A 25,617-nucleotide genomic window follows, 5' to 3' on the forward strand; every position below is an offset into this window, starting at 1 on the left:
GACGATAAATCAGAAGGGGGGTTGGAAATTTGCACTTTTACTTGTGATAAAGGTTTTAACACTTTTTTTGTATTTTATCAGTTTAGAAGAAATATGTAACATATCTAAACATCAAAAACTAACAAGTAAAATGTGTTAAAATACTTTTAAACTTTTTTGATGTGTAGTTTATAAGCATTGTAATATTAATTAGTGAAGGTAAATTAACATTTTAAATTGAAAAATTAAACACTTGTTATTGCTTTTAAATTACAAATTTGTTTATATTAATCCGTCTAATACTTTAATAATTAGTTTTTAAGTTTTTTAATAATTTTATCTAGTTATAAAAAATTTATAACACATCTAAACATCAAAAACAAAAACGATAAAAACGTGTAAAAAGAACATTTAAAACTCCTTTGAAAGTAATAAACCTTAAAATAAAAATTTATAAAGTTAAGTTAAAAATAATTCATAATTTATTAAGTTAAAATTCAAAAAACTAAAAGTTAAACATGTTGTATTATTTTTAAACGAATTAGTAGTTTACAAAATAAGAAAATAAGAAACAATTTATTACTAAAACTAACACAATATTATTGTGTTATTTAATTGAAAAATATCCAATTACTTAACCTATAAGCAAAAAAAAAAAAACAGTAATGATTAGTTTTTTAAAGGAAGTTTTCATAGATATAAACTAGTGTAATATTATTATTATAAAGTTTTGTAAAAACATTAATTTAATCAGACTGATAGCTTAATGAATATTTATAAGGACGTTGTTAAATATTAAAATGTATATAAGCACTTAAAAATAAGTATAAAATATATTCTGTGTCATAAAGTTGAAACCAGTAAACACATTAAAAAATTACTTTTCTGTTAACAAACTGTTAAAAGATACTAATAAATTTACGTATAACATTTTCTATATACCTAAAGTTACATATAAACCGGACCCGTTTAGACTAAATAATAACAAACAGAACTTGTAAGAACTTTTTCAAAATAAACAAATGTTTCGTTAAGAACCTCTCCTGTAGAGCAGAAACAAGTTATATTGGTGGAAAATGAATTTTCTTTCGTTTAATCAGCTCAATTTAAATGCAGCATACATGCTTTTAATATTGTTTGTACAATTTTCTAAAAAAAGGGAACAGTACTCTGTTAAGCTTTCGGGTTAAAACGAAAGGTTTTGTAAGACGAAATAATCTATCTAAAATAGCTCGCTAACAATATGCTTTAATTCTTTTTGAATTGCGTATATTTTATACTTATAATTAACTAACTTATTATTCTAAGGTAGCTTATTGTTCTTTCGGAAAATTTAGAGCTTTTAGTCAAGTTAAAAAAAAATTGTTTTGATGCAAACGTATATTTAAAAAAATAGCACTATTTGCTAGTTTTAGCTTATAAAAAACTTTAACTTTAACGACGTCTTGATTAGTTATAAGCGTAATGTTTCTTTAACGAACACAGTATATAAACGGTGTTTTCAAAGCTTCAAACAAATACTTGACTACAAAACTTTTAACAAAGGAAATATTTTAGAAACCAAATAAAATAATAATTCTTTACAGTATATATATTTAAAAAAAAGTTATTAAAGACATGTAAAGTTATTTTAAACACAGATAAGTTATAAGTAGCTTTCTCAAACAAAAACACAACTACAAAGTTAAAACAAAAGTAAAAAACAAAAAAAGTTAAGCAATAATAATTTTTCAGACTTATGCAACAAAGATCTGCCAAAATCTTCGGGAGCAATTAAAAAAGCAAGTAAAATATTAGCTCTTATTTCTGCCTTTGTCACTTTTATTTTTAAAAGTTTTACTAATTGAAAAACTTTTAGCTTTCAACAGTATGTAAGTCTCTAGATTTGTATATTATTTGCAGAAAATTTGCTGTAATTTCAGCTTTTGTGGTATTTACTTGGTAAAATTTACAAGTTAGTTTTTTAAAACTTTTAGTTCTCATGTTTTAATAAGTTTTATTTGTAAAACTTTAAATGCTTTATACTTAAATTTTTTACCAGTTTTTTTGAGTGATTTTTTACGTTTTTGCTTTCTTATTTTGTAAATAAACACCATGTATGAACGTTTTATTAACTAGTGCCTAAAAAGAAAGTTAAGTTTTTTTTTTTGAAAAATGTATATTTGGCTTACTATGGTCTAAAAATATCAAAGTTATTTCAATACCTTGTATATGCTTGACAAAGTTTTGAAACCATCACAAGAGTATAATAAATGAAGTTTACGACTGTTAGCAAAATACTTTTTTCAAATTCAAAACTTTGTAACTAAAAAATAAATTATATAAACTTTGAAAAATATTTCATAACATTTACAGCTTGTTACTAAAAAATTGTATACTAACTTAACTAATATGCTTGGAATTATATCAGTTACACTATAAAAAAATAATAAAACAATAAATACTTCATTTTGTCTTTAACTAGTTTTGTATAAAACAACAATGTTATATTAAAGAAAACAGTTGTATTATCTTTGTCAACATATTTTTTATATATACTCACGACCTTAATATTATGAGACTGACGCGCTGCCTACTGCGCCATCAAGGCTGCTACTAAATCCAAGAAATGCGATTATATTGATGTTCATTAATATTTTAAATTATTCTACACCGGCGATTATTAACCTGCGGTAAACTTTGTATGTTAGTAAATTTAATAATTACCTTTACCTTTTAAAAAGGAATAAACTTTAAAATAACCCTCCGAAAAGGGGTAAACATAGAAAAAAGATTAAAATCCGCTATTCTACAAGATGTAGAAATAAAGCTTACGATAGCAAAAAAGCGAGGCACCACCGAGATTCGAACTCGGGATCTCCTGTTTACTAGACAGGCGCTTTAACCAACTAAGCCATGGCGCCGCTTGCCAAGGTAAACACTATTGTATATACTATAAACCTTTTTGAATTGTTACGTCATAATAAAGCGCGATGTCTTCTTGTAAAGCGCACTTGACAAATAAAACAAACATTTTCCATTGCACAATGTGTATTTTAGTTGTCATGCATGTACTAAAAACACCAAGAATAAACATAAACTCAAGCAAAAATGTTTCAATCAAATTAGTTAAGGAGCAAAACTGTTGTAATTCATACTTTATAAATACTACCATACAATTAGTTTTCTACTTTATACATTAAGTAAAAACAGTACACATCGTAGTCATCTAGTTAAAAATGTATGTTGTTAATTTATAAAGCTGAAATTAGCTGTTATAAAACTTACTGTCTGAGTATCATTATAATATTCTTGATTATAATAAATGAATAAAATAACAGTAGTGTTAAACTTTCAAAATTACTTTTGCGATTCGACGTTTGCGCATACTGTAAAAATCAGATAGTATAAAAAGAGTAAGTAATGAAGCTCATTATTTTGTATTATAAAAAATATGCATGTAAAATATAAACAAACTTATACCGAACTTTGCTACGTACTTACAACTGATCCATTTAATACTCTAATTAAATAAATGTATTAAGATAAATTAAGCACTTAATGATTTTAATTTAATGATTTTATAACTATATTTTATGATTTATTATGTTTCAATGTTTAACCAACAAACCTTGCCGTCCTCACACTTGGATCTATCAACCAGAGTCAAGTATCCGAGCGCGAACGAGTTGAAATTTTTTATCCACTTGAGGGCGTCAAACTGAGCACTCGACGGGGTCATTCTCACCGTGATCTTCGTTTCTGTCTTGCCTTTAAAAACAAATAAACTAAATATGTTTCAATTTTTTGTTGCATTTTTATTTAAATATCCGTTTCAGTCTTGCGTGTGACATTAGTTCAGTTTGGCTGCATTTATGAAAAACGCGTTGCAAGAAATAAAAAAAAATAGTTTGAGATTTTTAAAAGAATTCATGGGCTAATTTTAGTAATTTTTGTCTATTAACAAACTTTATTTGAGGAACATAATTCTTCAAAAAAATCAAGTCAAACCTACCACAAATAAAGATGCTCGATGAAATTGTAGGTGAAACTAAGATTTTTTTTTACTAACAGTTTTGTTTTCTTTAAACTATAATGTACTTTTACATTAGAAATGAATTTAAATTGCTTTCAAAAAAACTTTCAATAAAATTTACAGAAAATCTTATAAAAAACTAACCAGGAATAATAATCTGATCATCCATTAGTTTGTAAGGACCATCACTCCTCACACCATTGTGAACATCGAGCCCCACGTGCAAGCTCAAGTCGTCTTCCGCTTGTGACGTCACAACAATTTCTTGTATGACGTCACAAACGTCTAGCTCGTCGTCGCTGCTGTCGCTCATGTCGGGAAGCTTGTGGGGGGTTCCCTTGAACTGAAAATAAACAAAATACCTTTTTTTTTCAAGTTTAGTTTTAGAGCTGAAAACTGTCATAAAATATATTCCCCTGAAGAATACAAACAAATTTTTATTTTATTTTTCAAGTGTTATTTTCAACTTAATTTAAAAGGCCGTAAAGCAGCTTTATATTTTCGGATATTTCATTAAAAATTTATAAATAGTTTAGATACCTCTTTTTATAATTATTCTACAATTTGAAGTAATCCGAGGTAACACAAAATACAAAGTTATTGTTTAAGATTGTTGTGATTTTATCAAAACAATTAAAACAAACAGTTGAAGTGGTATCGTGCTGTACAGGCTTGATTTCTTTTATTTTTTGTGGAAAAGCTTCTCCGCACCACAGATTAAAATCAATTATTTTTTCATCATCTTCAGTTACATGATCGAATATTCTCCAGTCTATTCTGATGCCTAATTGTTTTAAAATATTTAAAAAAGTCTAAATTTTTTTTTTGGCTTGTAATTTTGTTTTAACTTATATCTGTTATCAGATTTTTGTGAAAAATTCTTAAAAAGTTAGGCACAAAACTGTAGTATTAAAACATTTATAAAGATTTTTTTTAAGTTTTTACGCTAAATTTTGTATAAAATTCTCACTTATTTTGGTTAACACAATGTTTTAAATATTTAACATTATTTTGTTTATATATGAGTTTTTATCTATTTTAATAGTTAAATTAATCTGACTTTTACGTTAGTTTATGCCTTTAACTTTTAACACACCACTAACTCTCATGTGAGTAGTTGAATAGTTTAGTTTAAAAAACTTTTGCTAACGTCTACAAGAACTGTTGCTTTTATTTAGTTAATGATTAAATCTTACTCTCATGTGAGTTGTTGTATATCTTCACGTGTCTGTTGACGGGATCGGCGTCTTTCAGGTGGGTTCCGAACCTCAGTATCGGGCAGTTCTTGTGCTGGGCGGCCAGCTTGAACATGAGCGGGCAGCCCTCCACTACCACGTTGACCGGTACGTTCAATACAGGGTAGCCTGGAAATGTTTGTTTTTTTTTATTGGGATCAAAAATAATAAATCTATTGATTATCAACTATTTAATTTGCAACTTGTTGGAAACAGATAAGTTTTACTGTATTATTAAATCAGGTAGATTTAAAACAATTCAGTTCACAAAACTAAATATTCTAAATGAGAATTAAAAAAAGTTATTTATTTCCACTACTACATTGACCGGTACGTTCAATACCGAGTAGCTTGGAAATACTTTTAGTTTTCCGTTTGTTTTTATCTTGGAAAATACTTTTATTTTAATGTTAGAAGAATTTATTTTGAAATGTAAGGTTTTTTTTCTTAAACTAAAGCTTGGAAGTTTTGACTTACATATTGCTGTGTACATTTGTAACTAAGTACTTTAACATAAAACTGTTTTATAACATTAATACAAACAAAAGTGAATAGTGAACTTCAATGTTAAGATTAACATACTAACCAAGCTGTTACAAACATTTGCAGTTTAACTACAAAAAAAAGTTAATAGATTTATAAAAAGTGTTATAAAAGCTCATATGTTGAAAAGAAACAAAGCAAAGTAAAATTAGGTCGGATAAAAGTTTTGTATTTTGAAAAAATACTAAACGAAGTTATTTAAAAACACCAACCTTTGAAATCACTAATAAGGTATGATGTAAATAAAACATAAACTTAAGTGTTTAAATTAAAACTAACTACAAATAGATTAAAAAATAATCAATCACAGAAACCGGCAGATAGCTTTAAAACAATAACAAGTACTTAAAAAAAAACAAAATAAATAAAATACCTTCAATATCGCAAACGATGTTATCAACATATGACCCCCACATGTCGGCATACACGGTCATGATCACACGTTTCTTCTCAAAAGATTTCAACTTTCCGCTTGTTTCGCTCAACTCAAAAGATATCCCGTCCCCTTTCATCAACATTTCCACGCATTTTTCTGCGGGTGGATTTAAGTTTTAAAAATGTTTTACTTTTAAACTTTATGGATTAACTTGTGAATTTTTTTCTTTTGATAAGTAGTTGCAAAATTTACTAAACAAAAACTTGATAACACTAACCAACTTGAAATTGCAATGTAATTTTCATTAACTTGCAATATTTTGTGTTTAGTAAATTTTCTAATTTTTATGATTATAAAAAGTTTTAAAGAGCTTTTTTTGGTTGTTTATAACTGTTTAATAAAATTTTTACTTGTGTAACAACAGTATGTAACGAAATAAACATAATTATGCATATAATTTATAAAATCAATTTGTTCTACCTTATTTTTGTTCACAAAACATTTTTAAGTAATTATTATCGAGACCTGTTATAATTTGAAGTGAAAAAACATAAAACAAAAACTTAAATTATCAGCTTTTGTGTGAAAAATAAATAATTACCTAGGAAGTAAATATTTTCTTAAACACTGATATTCTGAACAAATTTTTTGAAAGAATTTAGAGTAAAATTTTTTACATCATGTTGCTAAGAAAAAAAAAAAAACATTTAACTAACTTTCGAGTATTTGATTTTTAGTCATGGAATTCGGGTCGGCCAGGTTAACTGTTCTTCTTAATGAAATTCTTTTCTTTTTAGGTGACATTCTTTCTACTGGCTTTATTTCTTCTTTGATCACCGCTGGAGCCTTTTATTTACAGTATTTTTGATAAGTTTGTAGTAAAAAATGATTAAAAAGACTCTTTTAAAATTAAAAGTTGATAAAAAGTTAACTCAAGTTTATCTACGTTTAGTCAAAAACATTTATGTTATTTCGTTTATAACCAAAAATATTTTTTAACTTTTAATCAAAGCTACTTAGATAAAAAACAAGAAACTAATATAACATATTATTTTTTTTATCTTGATTAAATGTTTTAACTAACAACTGTTTATTTTAAAAAAATTGAAAAAAATTATTACTTAAAAACGTAGTATAAAGTAACTTACTACAAAAACTAACCATGAAATTGTCCAAGTTAAGTGACCAATCAGTCTCAATAGCAGTCAAATTTTCCATAACAAATTCTACATTAGCTGTTTCACCTAATTTCATTTCTTCAACAAATTCCAATGTGTTGCTTTGCTTGTGTTCTATGCAGCGACTGATAAAATAAACTTATAAATAAAAAATATAATAAAATTTTGTAGAAAAACTGTGTGTATTATTTATATATATTTATTTATTTATTTACCGAAATACTATAAATAGTTAGGTTTATATCAGTGAAATCCAGAATAAAAAAGTTTTGAGTTAACACTTTGATTAAACTACACAAAAATAGTTTAATAATAAAGCACTAAAAATAAACCTTAAACGTTCAAAAAAATAAATAAGCAAACTATTTTGATTTTATTGTAAAAATTAAATTGAGGTCGGGCCTGTCCGGGATTTGAACCCGGGACCTCGCGCACCCGAAGCGCGAATTATAACCCTAGACCAACAGGCCACGCATATATTACAGCATTTTGTCTTAATAAACCTAAACAAGCTCCAATATACTTTCAAATGTATTGTTTTATACAACACAAGTTTTTTTAACGATGTTTACACAAGCCTTTTGCAAACATTAATTTAACAAAACTATTAGTACTAAATTTTTTATTGTTTAAAAAAACTTGGTGGGTTACAGAAAGTTTTGTAATTTCTTTTAAGAAATAAAGTTTAATTTAATATTGTTGTAATAAATACAAAATATTATTTTTTTACAAAAAAAAAGTTTTTTTTTGAAACTTTAATTTTGTTAAAAATATATTACTAAATAGTTAAAAAGTTTCTAAAGATAGTTCTCAAGCATTTTCAAAGTAAACTTTTTATAATTTTAAGTATGTTTGTTATGTATATTTATTAAACTATAGCATTTTAAGTTTAAATCAAACACTTAAAAATAGTTTTTTACCTTTTTAATTTATGTGATTTACTCATTTGGTTTAGAATTAAAACTATAATAACTTGTTTTTTTAATGTCTAAACTAATTTTATATTTAAGAAAAAAATACATATTATATAAACTGTAAAACGAGCTTTTTTTAAATTTATTTATTTAACTTATGTTTTAAATAGTTATATATTTTTTAAAAACAATAAAGTAAAACAATAAAATTAAAGTAAAAAAATTCATCTGATAGAAATGGTAAAAAGAACTTATTCTTTAAAAAAAAATTAAGAGGTCTTTAATGTAAAATAGATAAAACTATAATATCTTAATACATTTTTTATTAAATATATATTTTTAACAAACAACATCACAAACAACTATGACAAAATTAAGTTTATAAGCAAGCCTTAAAAATTATCTTATACAATGACAACAGTGTATAAATATAAACAATAATTTAACATTATAAACAAAACCAACCCAAGAGAGTAATTTTGAAAGCCGAATTTAACATCTAATCCTTTAACAAAGCAATTAATACTGAGAATGATTGGATTTTCGTTATTTTCTATGTAGCAAGGTATAAATATGTTGTCTATTTGTCCTTCTATGTTACATGTGAGTTCTATCTGTAAGGTTTAAATATAGCTTTAAATACTACAAAATGATACAGAAACTGTTTAGAATTTAATCTTCGATAATTAATAAACCCTATAAAATGTTTTTAGAACAAATTTAAATGTACTAGACAGTATTTAAAATTTCAATTAAAAAAACAAAACTTAGACCTTATAATTTTTGCACCAATAATAATAAATATTTTTTTACTAGCATAATTTATAATGTTTTAAACAAGTAATATTACTTCAGCAAATAATAAAATAGATTATTGTTTCAAATGTACGCAGATTTTTTACCTTCAAATCGATGAGTTGTTTCGGCGACAACTTGCCGCTAGACGGCGTGATTATTACGTCACAATTGTCTTTCTGCTCACCCAGGACTTCCCCGAACCTTAACAACAATTTAGTACTAATTGACGATTCAGTTATTGAAGTTTAATATACTTATTTAAGTTAAAACTTTGCTATGTAGTGCAGACGGGTATGTAACTTTTTGTGTTTATGTTTTATATTTGTTAAAAAAAAAGTGTTTTCAAACTAGAACAAAGTTGACACCTTTGTTTTTATTAAAAATTTAATTGTTACTGTTTTAATTTCGATGTTAAGGTAACATTTTAATAAAAACCTGAACTCTGTCGGAAAAGGGGTCTGATTGACAAGTTGGGCCCCCTTAACCTGAGCTGGGGCGTTCAGATAAACTTCCTCAACTTCAATGGAACTCTCCATGAAGCAGACCTGAGATAAAACATTTAACATTATCAGTCGTAAGTTGGAATGATAATTTCGTGTTAAGTTCTATTAAATGTATTTTTTAAGTTTTAAATGTTTAGCATTGAGTCTGGATTGTAATGGTTTCTAGACATTTAAATTGGTATGTGCTTTAAAAAAGTAATTTATCAAACTTTTGGTAAGTTTTAAACTAGTATACCAATTTAGTGATAAAATCTTGTCAAACTTTTCTTATTTTTAAGTGTTTAACTTTTACTCGGTGCTATTAAACTTAATTGGTGATTTAAATGGTGCGTGCTTAAAAAGTAGACAAGTAACCTAAGCTAATTAAAAGCAACTGAACACTAATAACTTATTTCTATCAAACAATCACACAACATAAAAACAACTCAACGCTACAATTTTTTCTTTACTAAGCACCACATTCATAATAATTTTCTCAAAAAACAGGAAATTAGTATTCAAGTTTAAAATTTATAAAAACTTTCATTGGGAATTTTCAAATTTTGTTAAAAAATTGAATAAATTACTTTTTTAAAGCACACCCCAATCGAAATGTCTAAAAATTATTACAACTCAGACTCAATGCTAAACATTTAAAACGGAAAAAATTTATTTGACAAAATTTAATACGAAATCATTGTTCCAAGTTACGACTCATGAAATTTGGTGAAAAAGGTGTTAAAACTCTCCAAATTTAAATGAAGCACTCAACGAACCTTGGCGGACTGAACGAACGCCTTGAGCTTCATGTGGCTGGTGGCGCCGTTCTGCACGTCCAGCTGAAGCACGCAGTTGTGGCAGCCCTCCGTGGCGGGAGTGAACAGCACGTACGCTTGGTGGCGCTCTAAAGGTTCCAGCGTGCTTTGCGAGGGCAAGAGTTCGAAATCGTCGCTGGAAGGTAAATGTTTAAACAACAAAATACTTTTTTTTTAGAAAATAATACTTAAATAAAACTTTTTGAACACAAAGTTGGAACTCTTAAAGGCGGTAACAACAACTTGTGTTTATAGCTAAACAAATTATTATTTTTTTTAATTGGCAGCAAATCGAACTCGTTACTAAAAATTTATAAAGCTAGTTAAAATATTTTGTAAAAAAATCACCACAGTTTTTACTTAAAAGTAAACATATTTGAAACTTGTTGTAAAGGTAATGTTCAGAAATCATTGCTGGAGAAATTTGAATTAAACAATAAAAGTTTTTTTTTGTATTTACTATAAACTGTCTAAAAAATTAATGTTTTAGTATGGGAGACAGCATCAACTAAAACTTAGTGGAAGAAATTTTAAAATTTAAATTCACCATAAGCAGCAAAACAAGCTCAAAACTTGTCATGGTCATAATTAGTTCTGACATTTGAAATAAGTACAACAAACTAAAAACTTAAAAACTCGGCAAAGTTCTAATTTTAAGTTTATAAATAGTTTTAATTTGAGTTTAACGACTCATTAAAAGTTTTTTTAATAAACTTTTTGTAGTTGTGCTTCTGAAAATAATGAAAGTATAAATAAACAAACGAGTTTTCTGAGTTTTGGATGGAAATTTTCCAGTTAGCATGTATCTGTGTGACATTTCTGATCGAAATACATTTTTTCACTGAATTTCCGAGCTGCACCAAATCGAAATCCAAGCTTTTGTCATCTGTTATGTTTATTATTATTATTATGTTTTATATTAAAGTTCAAAAAATTCTGTAACTAACTTCATAACAGTTCTAGTAAAAATGAAATAAAAATAAAACTCTAAATACAAGCACCAAAAGAATAATATTTTTTTCATCTGTTATGGTTTGAAAAATATAGTTTGATGTGCTTCTAAACTTACTATCGTCACTGGTCAGTAAAATACATAATGAAATTTTGTGGCGTAGCAAAAACAAAACATGAAAATTAAATATGAACAACTTCGTTACTATGATTACGTCACAAACCAAAGACTACGTTTATTGGTTGTTATGTTTAAAAATTTATGTAATCTACAACAGTCTAGTTGGAAGCGGGTTTAAAATGTAGTTTAAAAGTATGAATATTAAAAACAAAAGCTTTTGTCATCTGCTATGATCGAAAAATGTCAACCAATACATACCTACATTGACCATACTAAGCATACTCAAAATATAATAAAGTGTTATGAAATAAAAATTAAATCAAGTGAGTAATGACGTCACAAACCAATGACGACGGTCGGGCCCTTCACCGTCGCTTTCACCGGAAGCACGAGGTCTTGTTCCGCTTCGTCGATCACGCACCTAAAGACGTTGATTAACTTGATATAAGTTTGTTCATAAGTATAAAAAACCAATAAATACTTAAAATTATATGTGACGGAACAGCAATCAAAATAAAAAGAATTTCGGAAATTTCTGCGAACATATTGTCATAAAGTTAATTCATAGGTTACTTATTAGAATTAAAAAAAAAATTTTTTAATTTATAATGATAAAAAATAAACAATGAAAAAATGAAAATTTTCTGAAAATTCAAAGTTACAAAGCTTTTTATTTAGAACATCAAACAATTAATTTCCTCACCTGACTTGGGTATCCAGGCAACCGGGTAGTTCCCCCGTCACCTTCACCTCCAGTTCGACCAACTCACCGGGGTTCACCGACTCCACGGGGGGATCCACCCCAACTATGCCCGTTTCCGTGGCAACCACCTCCCATTGGAAAGTCACCGGTGCCATGCTGTTTCAATAAAGGGGGAATTTTTTATTTAGTTTTATCGAAAAATTAAGTGGTAAAATAATTGTAAAAAATAATTTGCAACCTATTTTCTGCTATTTAGATTAAAAGTTTTTCATAGATGTTATTTATTTTTATATACGTTTATTCTAATTTACTTTATAAAATAATGAAAATATCTAGCTGAAGACGCATTTTAAGCTGTTATACGCAGAAACACCTTAAAATGATTGTTTTGTCAGTGTTAAATATATAAAAGTTTTCTGTATACGAATAACATAAATATATACTTTTAAACAAAATAAAAGATTTTTAGTTTCCGTGCTTGCATACGTCATCAGCAAGTTTATCATATATATACACTTTTTAAGTGCTTGAATATAAAAACCAACATTTTAAACAAAACACAACTTTGTGATAAAATGATCTCACTAGTGAACAGTCTGCAAAATTAAACCAGCTCATCAGTCAATTTGTTAACAAAACTTGAATTTAAAAGTTTTTTGACACATTTACTTAACATAGAGTATATATATTCACTTATTTATACAATACATGTATACGTAGACGTAAAAATAACCACGTTTTATGTATATAAAAGAAATAAATTTTAATCAGACATGTGGGGATGTAGCTCAGGGGTAGAGCGCGCGCTTCGCATGCGTGAGGCCCCGGGTTCAATTCCCGGCATCTCCACGTTTTTTAAATGCGTTCGTCCTTTTTAATTAATTAACTTTGCTTAATTCTTAGAAACGATTAAAGCATTTAGGTTTAAGAAACAAAAATAATGTTTTTTTTTACTTCAAAAATTTGCAATAAACGATTTAAAAGCTTTTTAAGTGGGCTCAGTGGAAGGTACTTTAGTATCTAACCTCATTATTTTCAATATATATATATATACATACTTCATTACATTTTTTATACTAAAATGTGCTTTGATTTCATTAAATATATTTCGTAAAAGTATTTTGTCATAGTTAGTTTGGTATTTCAAAAAACAATAATGAATATTTATATAAAAACACAAACACAAGAGTACATGACAATTTGACAGAAAAAGTTAAAATTAATAAAATAATAAATGTTCTTGCACATTAAGTTCTTTAGCGGAGAATGTACAAAAAATAATGTGTTATTTATAGGAAATAAAAATGTTCATTTAATAATTTATTCACACTAAACTTATTTATTATAAATGTATTCAGTCAGTAAACGCAACCTTTTATTAATTTCGGTTGTTTTCAATTATTATAGAAAGTAAAAACTGTGGAGTTGCCGGGAATTGAACCCGGGGCCTCACGCATGCGAAGCGCGCGCTCTACCCCTGAGCTACAACCCCACATGAGGATCTAGAAAAATAACGGTATATAAAGCTAACAGCAGATTTGCACTAAAAAGTTGAATAATAGAACTGTAGTAAGCGAAGTTCAAAGAAGTATGAAAGCAGTTTTTATTTATTTTTGTTTTGATAATGATTTTTTTATTAAAGCATGTTTAACAATAATTAATTTACATTTAGTTTTTTATACACATACACTTATTTAGACGTTTATTAAATAAGCTTTCAAAGTTTAAATACTATTAAAAGAAAATTTGCTGCGTCCATGTATTTATAAAGTATAAATTAGAAATAACGCTTTTTTTTAATTAACTTTATATTAAAACATACATTATAAAGCGTTTAAGTACAGATATTTTTTTCTGAAATAAAAATTCTAAAAACATTTTAATACTTCTGAATTAGTTCGTTCACAAATGTACTAATTAAAAAAGGTTTAAAAATGAATATAATTATATGAAGAAAACAATCAAGACAAAATGAAACAAAATATTTTATTTTGTTTCATAAAAATTAGCTACAAATTGTTTCGTATAAGATTATATCAAAAACCCTACTATGATTTTTTTCTTAACAAACTTTTATTGAAAAAGCTAACATAAATAATATTCTAGCTTTTAAATCAAGTTGCTTTATAGTCTTAAGTTAATAAAATCTATACATAAAGATAAACATATAATTTTTTTAAATAAAGTTTAACTTTACTAAATTATACATCTCATATACGAAAAGGTCGTACAAACCTATTGTTTTTTATATAGTCAAATAAATAAATAAATAAATATATATACAGAAACAGCTATCCAAAGCAAAAGTTTATTTTGAGTATTTTAAATATATATATATTAATCTTGCTAGCTGAGACGGCTGTCCAAAGCAAAAGTTTATTATTGCGATACTAAACTTATATATATATACACGTATCTACATAATAAAAACTTTTTTAAATAATTAAATTTAGTTGCTTTGATAAATGCTGCAATTTAAAGTAAATAAATGAATAAATTATTTAGTGCTGGTATATCAAATAAGTATTTCGGAAGTTTATTTTTAAGGAATTTCGCATAAACTTTATTTTCAAGTATTGCAAGTTATAAAAACTAACAATTTAATTTAAAGCTTAAATAACTTTTCATATAAGGTTTAAGTTACCGTTCATTTGCTTTAAGTTGCAGCATTTATCGAAGCTACACAGTTCTAAAATTTAAGAATCAAAACGTAAGCCAGGTCCTACCGAGACTTGAACTCGGATCACAGGATTCAAAGTCCTGTGTGCTAACCATTACACCATAGGACCGCACGCCTATCGATCATTAATTGCGTTTATAATGGTAAAGCGTTTGAATATAGTAGGTGCTTACTTAATTAAAGACTACTAGAAAGTTTACACTCTAAAACTACTTTTTTTTAAATATTTTTTTTTGTCAGTTAGTAAAGTAGTTAAAAGTTTAACTCAACAGTAACAAACAACTTTTCCATAATAAACCATATACTAATTTATATAATATTTTTAATACAAAATTTCGATGAAAAAGCAACATTTTGTTAGTTAATTCAAGTAAACATTAGCTTTGTAGCATTATTAAATTTATATATGAAGAGTTTTTAAACTAACAATTTACAGTTAAACATAATAAATTATTGTTAATACACAAAAAGCTTTCAAAATTTAATAAAATAACTGAACGCTATCAATTCCTAGAGCAATTTTATTCTTGTGTGCTTAAGTTTTTGTTTATACAAATAATTAATAAAAATCAAAACATTCAAATCATTTAGGTTCCTATAATAAATTTTTTGTGTCTTTTAAACTTTTAAAAATTAATTACAAACTCAAACTAGTAAAATTTGAGTTTATCCAAACTCATGTTTAAGCTTTACAAAACTTGAAGTTAATATACAATTATTCTAAAGTATCTTGTAAGTAAACAACTAGTTCTTATAAAACGGCTGCTTAAACGCTGTATGATCAAATATTTGGAATTTATGCTTAACTAATTTTTATATAAACTAGTTTCAGGTCGATACAAGTTACAATGTATCATTATTTATAGACGTAAAATTTTTATCTGAAATACTTAACCTTAAAGTTAATTTGAATTTTTCAACAGCAAAGTAATTTTCAAAACACAAGTATTGACATTTTCAAAGCTTAATTATTTAGTTATTTGTCTTAACTTTAAAATAATGCTCAATTTACTGGAACGTAAATATTTTTTCCACTGAAACCTGTTAATAAAATACTTAAGTTTGCACAGATATTATTAATCAAGCTTAATAATAATAATGATATTAGTTGTATTGTACATTGTTATACAAGTATATTTTTATCACTAACATAAACTAGTTTAAGGAGAAAATTATAAACACTATTTTATAAAATTTTTATATAAGTACTCATTACCACAGCTGTCATTTTAAAAATTCGACTATTTATTAAATTTTGATACTTGAAACCAGATGAACCGGAACGATCAATAAAAAAAAACGTTTTTTTTAAGTCTAACAGTGCTAACAAATCTACTTCTTAAATTTAAATCTTTATGCGTTTAGCATAACTTAGTGTCATGCTTTGAATGTAAGCTCCTATATCTATTTACAGAAAATAAAATACATCGCTTATTGAACGATGAATAAAAAACGCTCAAAAAGTTTAGTCCTGGTGTACGAAAGAACCTTTCGGTTATCGAGGAGTAAAATACCCAAAAGAATTAATTTCTTTTAATGATTTATTGACGCGATTACGACTAGTAACATTTTTAAATTTAGTAAAGTTATCCACCATTTCAAGCTTTTTAACAACTAAATTACAAGCGCCTGTCAAAGCGCTTAGCCGTGACAATAGCAAGACAAAATATTATTCAAACCACGGTCTGTAAATCTATAAAAACTTCTAACATTTCATAACTAGTATAAGTATATATCCTGTGCAATAGTCACATTCGTGAACTAATTGTTAAAAAATAAGTTTTTTAATTGAAACTAAAATACGCAGTTCTCTATTATAAAAAGTTATGAAATCGAAAACGCATATTCTAAAAGTAAATAAGTTAACAAAATAAACAAAGCTATAAAAAATGTATCTTCTACTTTCAATAGAAACAGATAGCTTTTTATTATCCAATGTTAGTACTTATAACTTTTATCTTAATTAAAAAGGATGAACCCGAGTGAGGACCGAACTTACGACCTTGTGAATATGAGGCCACGATGAAGATGACAATGTTGCGGTTGTATTTATTATTATGACGTAATAATACAAATATTTGTTGTAAGATATTAAATATAGTACAAGATGTCTTTTACTTTTAAAACGCGGCACAAATAACTCAGAATTAAGCTTCTAAAATTTTACTCAAGAGTATTAAAGAATCGTTTCAAATTTCTTTTAAGCATTATTTTTTCTTTTTAATGTTAATTAAAAGTATAGGGTATAAAAACCTTTAAAAAATTTGACAATTTAAAAAACTTTTTTAAACTCTTTAACTTTTGAAAGTTTGTTCAACTATAACATGTGTTTTGTAACTAAAGCAATTCTAAATATTGAAATGGCTCTACTTTTCGTAATCTAACTTTCGTATTTACTTAAAAAAATATATAAATAAAACAAATTAAACCCAAATTTGCAAAGTGTTTAAGTTTAACAAGCTCCTTTTTACACATACATAGATAAATATTTGAAAAACTGTTTTAAACTATCAAAATAGAAAGTAAAATTAATTAGTTTGACATGTATTCAATATTTGCAGCTTATATTCTACATCTACACGAATACCTTGAAGGTGTTCAAAACCAAGTTTTATTTTTACTAAAGTATCTGTTACATAGTTTAAAACTAATCTTTTTTAAGCTTTATGTAGCAATAACAATTTATAACAAATAAAATTTAGGATTTTTTTAAATACACGAAGAATATTATTTTGATGATGGAAATTAATGTTTTACCTAATGGTAAAGTAAATTAAAAAATTTATAAAAAATAAACCATCTTGCGTTTTTTGTATTGTTTTAAAAGTAGTATTTAGTGATGTTTTTTCAATAAGTTAGCTTTGATAATAGTTACATGGTTAGTTTTTTTTACTTTGAAACAAACCATTCAATTTAATCTTTTGAATAATTTTTTGGTAAAGTAACATCTTATTTTTCATGTTAATATGCTGTAACCTCAAAAATTTAACAAACTTTTATTATGTTTTTATTGTGTAATGTTTTGTAATACCTCAATTTTTATTTATTAGTATTGCAAAACTTTGTTATTCAGTAAATGTATTTAAAATGTACAATATTAAGCGTTTACTTTTGTAGTTCAATGTATGCATATAAATGTTTGTAAATTTGTCATTTTTGGTTTTTTATTATTTTTCAGCTTTATATTTAATAATTCGTAAAGCGGTGAAACTATTATGGCAATCAATAAAGTATGATTACCATTTAAAAAGTCGTTGTACAAATTTATTTTTATTAATTAGCTGTGAAAATTATATGCAACTGATAGTAGTGTTTTTATATGTTTAATTATGTTTAAACTAAATAACAGTTAATATTAAAAATACATTCTTATCTTTTTATTAAATAATAGTTGTAGTAGTATTTAAACATTTTTAAATGCTATCTTACCTTAAACCTCAAGATTTGTTTTCCAAAATTGTTCAAAACTTTGATAGGATTTTCTTTAGAAATAAAACAATTTATGCATTTCACTTGTTTACCTCAAGTTAGGGAAAAAAAAAAGTCAAAAAGTATTATCTGGATTGTCATGTGTTAAGTTATTTAAGCAAAATAGTTTGTACTTAAATAATTTTATGACTATATAATTTTATGCTTAATAAGTTTTATTTCTATTTTAATATGCAAGTTGATAAATGTGTTACAGTCTAAAATTTACGTTTAAGTTTTTACTCAATTATGTTTAACTAACATTAACATATGTATCTATAACTTAAATTACTTACACATCTTCAAAGAAAAAAAATACTTAGAGAAAATTTTTACACGAAAACATTTAAAACAACAAATACAGAGCAAACTGTGTCGTGTTTATTAGTTTTTAAGTGCGCTTCATTATGACGTAACAATTCAAATAGGTTTATAAACGCGATAATGTTCAATCTTACAAGCGGCGCCATGGCTTAGTTGGTTAAAGCGCCTGTCTAGTAAACAGGAGATCCCGAGTTCGAATCTCGGTGGTGCCTCGCTCTTTTTGTTTCACATTCTTTTGAACGTTAATAGAATTAATTGTTAAACTATTTTTTTTTAGCAGATAATTGTTATAGAAATTGTTTTTATAGTAACTGGAGGTAAGCTACAGAAATTTAGTATATAGTGAGTATGACAAAGACATGTTCAAAATTAATATATGAAAATTTTGATTTTTTATAATTTATTTCAATAAGTGACATAATTTTAAATTTTAATCTATATATAGTAAGTATGACAAAAAAAATTAAAACTAATAAGTACAAATTTAAGTTTTTAATAAAAAATGAAAATTTTATTTCAATTCAAAATTTTATTAACAATACAATGTTTCACTCGCTTTAACCTAATCAAACGAGATCATCAGTTGAATAAAATTTTATTCAAATAAATCAAATAGAATTTTTTAATTGATCATTCTCCTTATATTTAAGTCGGGAACTTTTATTGTTGTTTAGAAAGTAAAAATTACACAAGATTTTATTTCAATAGCTTACATAAATTTAAGTTTAACCTGTAGCATAATGCCGTTCTAATTTATTTTGTTTGTTCAAAATACTAAGTAACTTATTTTACACAGAATTTAAAATTTCACTATTAGAAAGTACTGGTAACTTTTTTGTTTTTCAATTTCTTGAAAATGTCAGAATATTTTTTTGTTTAAATGGTTACACATACGAAATAAATACATTTGTTATTAATTTTTTCATAGTTTTTTAAGAGAAAACATTATTAGTAATTGTTAAATACAAAAAGTATATTTACTTGTGCATAAAGTTTTATATATAGTCTTCAAGTATTTATAAATTATTGTGTCTATTTTAACAAAGTTGGTTTATAAAAATAAGTACAGTACACTTTGCACTTTTTGAAAGTTTTATAAAACTAAAAAAAAGAAAAAGCTTGTTTTTTAAATTTTTCTTTGCCCTAAGAATGTTGAAATTTGTGTATATAAATACATATATTTAAAAATTATTAAATACTGATTTTTGTTTAAAGCCTAGTTAAAACTGTTTTTATACATATTTTAAAATTTCATTGCGCATACATATAATTGTCATACACAAAAAAATTTGTACGCAATCCATGTATATTTTCAACTCAGGTTGTACTCTAAAAAATAACTTGAAAGTTTTCAAAATGTTCAACTTTTTTCAAAACATTCACAAATTTCTCTATGTAAACATCATTCAAAGCACTTATGTGTTGAAAGTGAATGCAAGTCAGGTTTATAAATACAAAATGTTTAATTTAACCGTGGCCTGTTGGTCTAGGGGTATGATTCGTGCTTCGGGTGCGCGAGGTCCCGGGTTCAATTCCCGGACAGGCCCATTTTTGACTACCACAATTTAATAACAATGACAGTCAATCTTTAACTATTTAGCTTTTCAGTTTTTTTATTATTTTGTGAGTATATTCACTACTTCTTCTATGTATAAATTTTCTTAAGCATCTCGAAACTTCGCTTTTACACTTTTACTGTAGTATTTTCTATAACAGGTATATCAGGGGCACGTCTAAACTTTTTTCAGTGGGGTAGCACAATTTTTTGTTCAATAATAGATTATTTTTTGTAGGAGATTTTGACAATGCACTTAAAAAAGTTAAATAACTGTCTAAAACTTCTCATCTACATAAAAATATTAAACTTTAAATAACTTGTTTTTACCAGTAAAACAGCTTGTTAAGTCTTTATAAGTAATCTAGTTCTTTAAATTTAAGTAAAATAGTTTAAATTTAAACATATGTCCTGTTTTTATAGACATGTAAGCTAACATGAATAACGAAATATTTAAACCGTAAGAAAATAAAAACGAAGTAAAAATCAACTAACTAATTTATCTTAAATAAAAAACATTTTTAACCATATGTAAACAAACTGTCTAGTCAAACAGTTCTAGTAACAGTTTAGCTAATAATCTAATTTAAATCAAAAACAAATTGTACTTTTAAAAACAAACTAATAGCAAATGCAAACAATTATTTTAAAACTCGATTAAAAGCAAATTATAAAACTACGTTTTTTTTTATGGTCTAAAAATAAAACCAATATGTGATTTGGTCAAAAGTTTCCAAAGTTAAAAACAAAACCCTTCGAGTTGTCAAGCCATTCAAAAATAGTTAATTAAAAAACTTTTGATTGGCTGAATTTATTTAACTGTGAAACTTTCGTGGATATAAGATATTGGGTCGGTCTTTTTATGGGTACTATTTTATGGGCACTATTTTATGGGTAGAATTGCTGTGATCAATTCTGCCCATAGTTTGATGTGATGTCATTTAAATTATGGGTAGTATTGAGATGTTGCTTCAATTAATTTGCTGCAATTAAATGAAGAATAAAACAGTGCCTAGGCCTTATATAAATATTATGGATAGTTTTTGTAGTTGAGATTTTATAAACAAAAAAAAAAAACAACTGAAATACAAAAAAAACTAACTGTTTGATTTATATGTACATTTATTTAGATAATATTTTGTTAACTAACAAAAGTAAAGGCTAGACTTATTGATTATTGATAACTTTTTTATTTAAGACTAAATAAAGAATCAACACCACCCACCTGTAATTGAGCACCTGCAGCTTCCTTCTCACGGTCTGACCCTGCAGTATGCTGCCTTGCACCAGTATGGCTGGCGGTTCCAACACTATGTTGTGTCGGTGGCACTCGCCCTTCGCCTCAACTTCCAACCCGATCACCTCGCTGTACTCTATGTCGCACGTTTGGTGGGCGGTTTTGTTCTGGAGGTAAAATATATTGATTTTAGAAGAAAAAAAAAGTTATTTATTTTTAAAATATTAATTTTTTAATAATACCTCTCGGTATACTTTATCACACGTGTGGTAGGGGGTTTCGTTTATTTTTTTTTTCTTTTGAAAATTTTTAAATTAGGAATTGAAAAAAAAAAAAACGAATGAAGTCAATTTTGACAGTAGTTTTGCTTAAGTTAAATTTTTTTAATAAAAAACTCAGTATCCTACATCAGACACTTGGTGGGCCGTTTCGTTCTGAAGTAGAGTTTTGTATAAAATTGTTTATTTTAACTAAAAATTATGAACTACAGAGTACGAAAACTTGCTAATGTAACCACTTTTACACAATATTAATTTGAAATCAAAAAAAAATTCTAGATCAAAAAGGTCTAAGAATAAATTTATAAAGATTTTTCAAAGTTAGTTAACTTGTTAGCATTGCTACCAAACGTTAAGCTTTAATACTAACTCTGTGATTAGTTAAAATCTAAAAATGTAACTCTAAGTAAAACTAAAACTGTTTTATACATTTAAACGAACCTTATCATAGTTGTTGACGGAATTAGTGGGTGGGTTCAAAACTTTAACATTTGAATTGGGGTGGCAGGGTATTGAATTGAGAAGCATGTGAATTACACTGTCATACTCACCTATCTGTTTAGTATAATACTTTGTCAAAAAATATTCAGTTCGAATAGTCAAGACTAAAGTTTAAAATAAGCTTCTATTTTAGAAAACATAAGAAGTAAAAAAAAAGCTTACTTAAATTTGTAACTAAATATTTCAATGAGACATATATTACAAAAGAGTTACTGTAATATACTTATATATATCAACATGTTAACATTTAAAACCAGTCGAAAAGTCTGCATAGATTAAAAGCGTTGAGTATGAAGTATTTTGTGTTATGCACAGCTAATTATTTTTTCATATCAACCAATAGAACATGTGTAACATAAATAGAAGAATAAAAAATATTTGTTTATAATAATTATAAGTTAAATTATATAGTTAACTCTTGTAAAAGTTTAATTAAATGCAATAACGTATTATAAATGGTAAAAGGTAAATTATTAAGATCCTAAAAAGTTCCTACACCGGAAATCGAACCCGGGCCGCCTGGGTGAAAGCCAGGAATCCTAACCACTAGACCATGTAGGACTGTGACTAGACTGGTATTTCGCACATTATAAAGTTAAACTGCTGCTGTGCGTAAGTTTTGAGAAATGCTTGCTTTACTGAGCTTTTGTAATGTGTATAGTTTTTAAGCTTAAGTTCAAGTATATTTTATTAGAGTAAGTAAAATAATAAATGAGTTTAAGCTTGGATCTTAAAAATTAGCAAAAGTTTTTAACACTAAGTTGTACATAAAAACAAAACAAATTTGTATTTAAAAACTTTTTTTAACAGTATATATGTTTCAAAAGTAAAATAAAAGTTAATTATATTATGGTTTTATTATAATATAAACTGTAAGTTATTGAATTTTACATTATAATTCTAACTTTTGCAGTTCTTAGTTGTTATTCTTGATTTTTTTAACTATTTCAACGTCTTTATAGATTTTCAATAATAAAAAAAACTTTTGTATGTTAGCACTTTAAGCTTAGTAAATTCTATGATTAATTATCAGAATATATTTTGTGAAAAAAAACTTTAAATAATTTCTTATGATACTTTAAAAGTTTAAGAACACTATACATTATCAAAAAATATTTTACTTGAATTATAAAATATAGTGCTAATATTATTAATATATTCAAATTTGTGCTTGAATATTTTTTACAAAAAGCGATTGGCGGTTTGGTTAAAAAACAAATAACACAACTCTTTCATAAATCTAACAACTTACACAAGTATTAAAAAAGTTATTATTAACTTAGAAAAATTCTGATAATATATTAAAAGTAAAAACCAAAACCAAAAGTATTTTATACTCTCCTATTAATATTGATATAACAATTTTCGCTTTTTACAATCTTTGAATAATAATATCTTTCTAAATTTATAATTAATACAAAAAAAAAAAAAACTGCTAGAAAGTTTTTCTTTAAGTGATAATTATAAACTACGATTTTATAAGATACACTAGTATAAAGATATATATATATATATATACATGCATTAAACAGTTATATTTAAGATTTAGCAAATAATCTTGAAACTAGACAAAAATACTATCGATTATTTAAAATTTAGTTCATCAACTTAAAATTTACTAATGAAATTACAATTAGTAAATAAATATTTTGAAAGTTATAATTTAAAAAGGTATTCCCAGACCGGGAATCGAACCCGGGCCGCGTAGGTGAGAGCCACGAATCCTAACCACTAGACCACCTGGGAGGACGATGAAATGCAGCGTTTTACGTTTATAAACCTATGTTTAACAAGTTTACGCGTATGAGAATAGTTCAATAAATTTTATGTGGTGTTTTGTATCAGCTAATGTTGGCATATCAAATAAGTTTGCAGTTCAATATTAAATTTTGATAATTGATTTTATTTTTTCATTAACTTGGTTAATTTTTACTAACTTTTGTTTATGGAATTCTAAACGTAGTACAAAATCTAATATAAATATATTTTGAAAAACAGTTTTGTTAATAAACATATAAATTTAGTTTTTAGTAAGATATGCATACACAGTAGAAGATTAGTAAGATACATAGTTAAACTGTTTTATTGTTACTAAAATTTATAATGTGTAAGTTAAAAAGATAAATCAATGATTAGTGGCAGTTTAAAAGATATGTCATGTATACTTTATAAGTTGTTATAAAACTTTTTCAAAAAAAAACTATTACAGAGTATCACTATATAATTTAAACTTCTTTATTAACTTTTATGCTATACTTTTATGGTAATAATAATAATAAAAAAACCTCCGTATAAACTTTTAGTTTATAGAGCTTGTTATGCGGAATTTATTTTGACTAAATTAATAATTAAAAAAAAATTACTGCAAAGCTTAATAATTTCACTAACTGAATCGTATAAGTAAAATAAAAATAGACTTTTTTCAACTTCTAAAAACAGTTCAAAGGCACAGTCAAAAGTTTTATTGTGGTTATTTAAGCTTTAAATTTAAATAAGCAGGTAATAATACTTTTTCTTTTAAATAATAACAACGACATTTTTTTCTTAGAATAACTTTATGAACACTTTCGGATAAGTCAACTTTCATAAAAAACAACTGGAAAACTAATAACTGTTAATTTTAATACAATTTTGATACTAGCTGATATAAAGCACTTTGAAAGCATTGTAGTCTTAAAATTACGAGTATTTTTTATTTATGTAGCTATTAATTTTGTGCAAAAAACATATTAAAAATAGATTTTAATTAAACTTAAAATTTTTTGAGGTATTTTTTTTTAGTTTTGCAGTTTTATTTTTTACGTTCGAGTATATATGTGTAAATACTAAAAAAGGCATCAAACCTTTTTTGGAGCAAATGTTAGGAAAAAGTCGTGTTTTTCTTTCGGCTTAAGCAACCCAATGGTTGGTTCAATAACAAATGGGGAGTTTTCATCTGGGTAGAAATCCAAATTGTCCTCCTTAAAATTTTATTGACATATACTTAAAGTCATTACCTTTTTATTAAAATTATTAGTTTTATATAACGTGTTGTATACTACCTCGTCATTTCAGTAATAATGAAGCTTTGTTTGATATGGTTTAAAATTATAAATAACAAAATGTTATGAAGCTAGTTTGTTTTTAATAACATATAATCAAAATATTTTGAATATAAACTGCACATCTTTATACAACATATTGATAATATTTACAGATTTAATGTAATGATAATAAAATTACTTACCTTTTCATTTCTAATACAATTTGTTACCAGGTTCGGTTTGAGTATGTGCATTGAAAATGGTAGTTCTACATTGCTGTAAAGTAAAAAAAAACAATATAAACTTTAATCAACTTTTGTAAACATAGTTTTTTTACAGTTGCATTAAAAAAAATTTTATCTTTGAAAAAAAGTAATTATAAATTAAAAATGTAATAAAAAATAAAGGAATTGACAGTAGTTTGGATAGTGGCACAAAATA

The 25,617-nt window shown here is 25.8% G+C and overlaps 1 protein-coding gene and 9 non-coding genes across 10 annotated transcripts in view; 3 read left to right on the forward strand and 7 right to left on the reverse strand.

The window, feature by feature from the left end:
* LOC145835854 (deleted in lung and esophageal cancer protein 1-like) overlaps positions 1–25,617 on the reverse strand; it is a 70,672-nt gene that overhangs the window by 10,812 nt on the left and 34,243 nt on the right. The window contains exons 15-32 of the mRNA XM_082943597.1: positions 25,380–25,452; positions 24,997–25,113; positions 22,094–22,207; positions 21,363–21,541; positions 12,111–12,266; positions 11,752–11,828; positions 11,098–11,221; positions 10,297–10,471; positions 9,474–9,583; positions 9,143–9,239; positions 8,706–8,854; positions 7,310–7,451; positions 6,865–6,994; positions 6,146–6,304; positions 5,191–5,358; positions 4,639–4,778; positions 4,139–4,337; positions 3,590–3,729 (exon numbers count right to left, since the gene is read on the reverse strand). Of these exons, the coding sequence (XP_082799723.1) occupies positions 3,590–3,729; positions 4,139–4,337; positions 4,639–4,778; positions 5,191–5,358; positions 6,146–6,304; positions 6,865–6,994; positions 7,310–7,451; positions 8,706–8,854; positions 9,143–9,239; positions 9,474–9,583; positions 10,297–10,471; positions 11,098–11,221; positions 11,752–11,828; positions 12,111–12,266; positions 21,363–21,541; positions 22,094–22,207; positions 24,997–25,113; positions 25,380–25,452 (2,449 nt within the window). The remainder of the gene's footprint in view (positions 1–3,589; positions 3,730–4,138; positions 4,338–4,638; positions 4,779–5,190; positions 5,359–6,145; positions 6,305–6,864; positions 6,995–7,309; positions 7,452–8,705; positions 8,855–9,142; positions 9,240–9,473; positions 9,584–10,296; positions 10,472–11,097; positions 11,222–11,751; positions 11,829–12,110; positions 12,267–21,362; positions 21,542–22,093; positions 22,208–24,996; positions 25,114–25,379; positions 25,453–25,617) is intronic.
* Trnat-agu (transfer RNA threonine (anticodon AGU)) lies at positions 2,809–2,882 on the reverse strand. The gene has a single exon. It is a non-coding gene; the product is annotated as a tRNA-Thr (tRNA).
* Trnap-cgg (transfer RNA proline (anticodon CGG)) lies at positions 7,725–7,796 on the reverse strand. The gene has a single exon. It is a non-coding gene; the product is annotated as a tRNA-Pro (tRNA).
* Trnaa-cgc (transfer RNA alanine (anticodon CGC)) lies at positions 12,888–12,959 on the forward strand. The gene has a single exon. It is a non-coding gene; the product is annotated as a tRNA-Ala (tRNA).
* Trnaa-cgc (transfer RNA alanine (anticodon CGC)) lies at positions 13,531–13,602 on the reverse strand. Its single transcript has one exon. It is a non-coding gene; the product is annotated as a tRNA-Ala (tRNA).
* On the reverse strand, positions 14,828–14,899 carry Trnaq-uug (transfer RNA glutamine (anticodon UUG)). Its single transcript has one exon. It is a non-coding gene; the product is annotated as a tRNA-Gln (tRNA).
* On the forward strand, positions 18,721–18,794 carry Trnat-agu (transfer RNA threonine (anticodon AGU)). Its single transcript has one exon. It is a non-coding gene; the product is annotated as a tRNA-Thr (tRNA).
* On the forward strand, positions 20,058–20,129 carry Trnap-cgg (transfer RNA proline (anticodon CGG)). The gene has a single exon. It is a non-coding gene; the product is annotated as a tRNA-Pro (tRNA).
* Positions 22,643–22,714, reverse strand: Trnae-uuc (transfer RNA glutamic acid (anticodon UUC)). The gene has a single exon. It is a non-coding gene; the product is annotated as a tRNA-Glu (tRNA).
* Trnae-cuc (transfer RNA glutamic acid (anticodon CUC)) lies at positions 23,828–23,899 on the reverse strand. The gene has a single exon. It is a non-coding gene; the product is annotated as a tRNA-Glu (tRNA).

The sequence above is a fragment of the Thalia democratica genome, chromosome 1 (genome assembly GCF_965202585.1).
Source record: "Thalia democratica chromosome 1, ktThaDemo2.hap1.1, whole genome shotgun sequence".
NCBI classification, from domain to species: Eukaryota; Metazoa; Chordata; class Thaliacea; order Salpida; family Salpidae; genus Thalia; species Thalia democratica.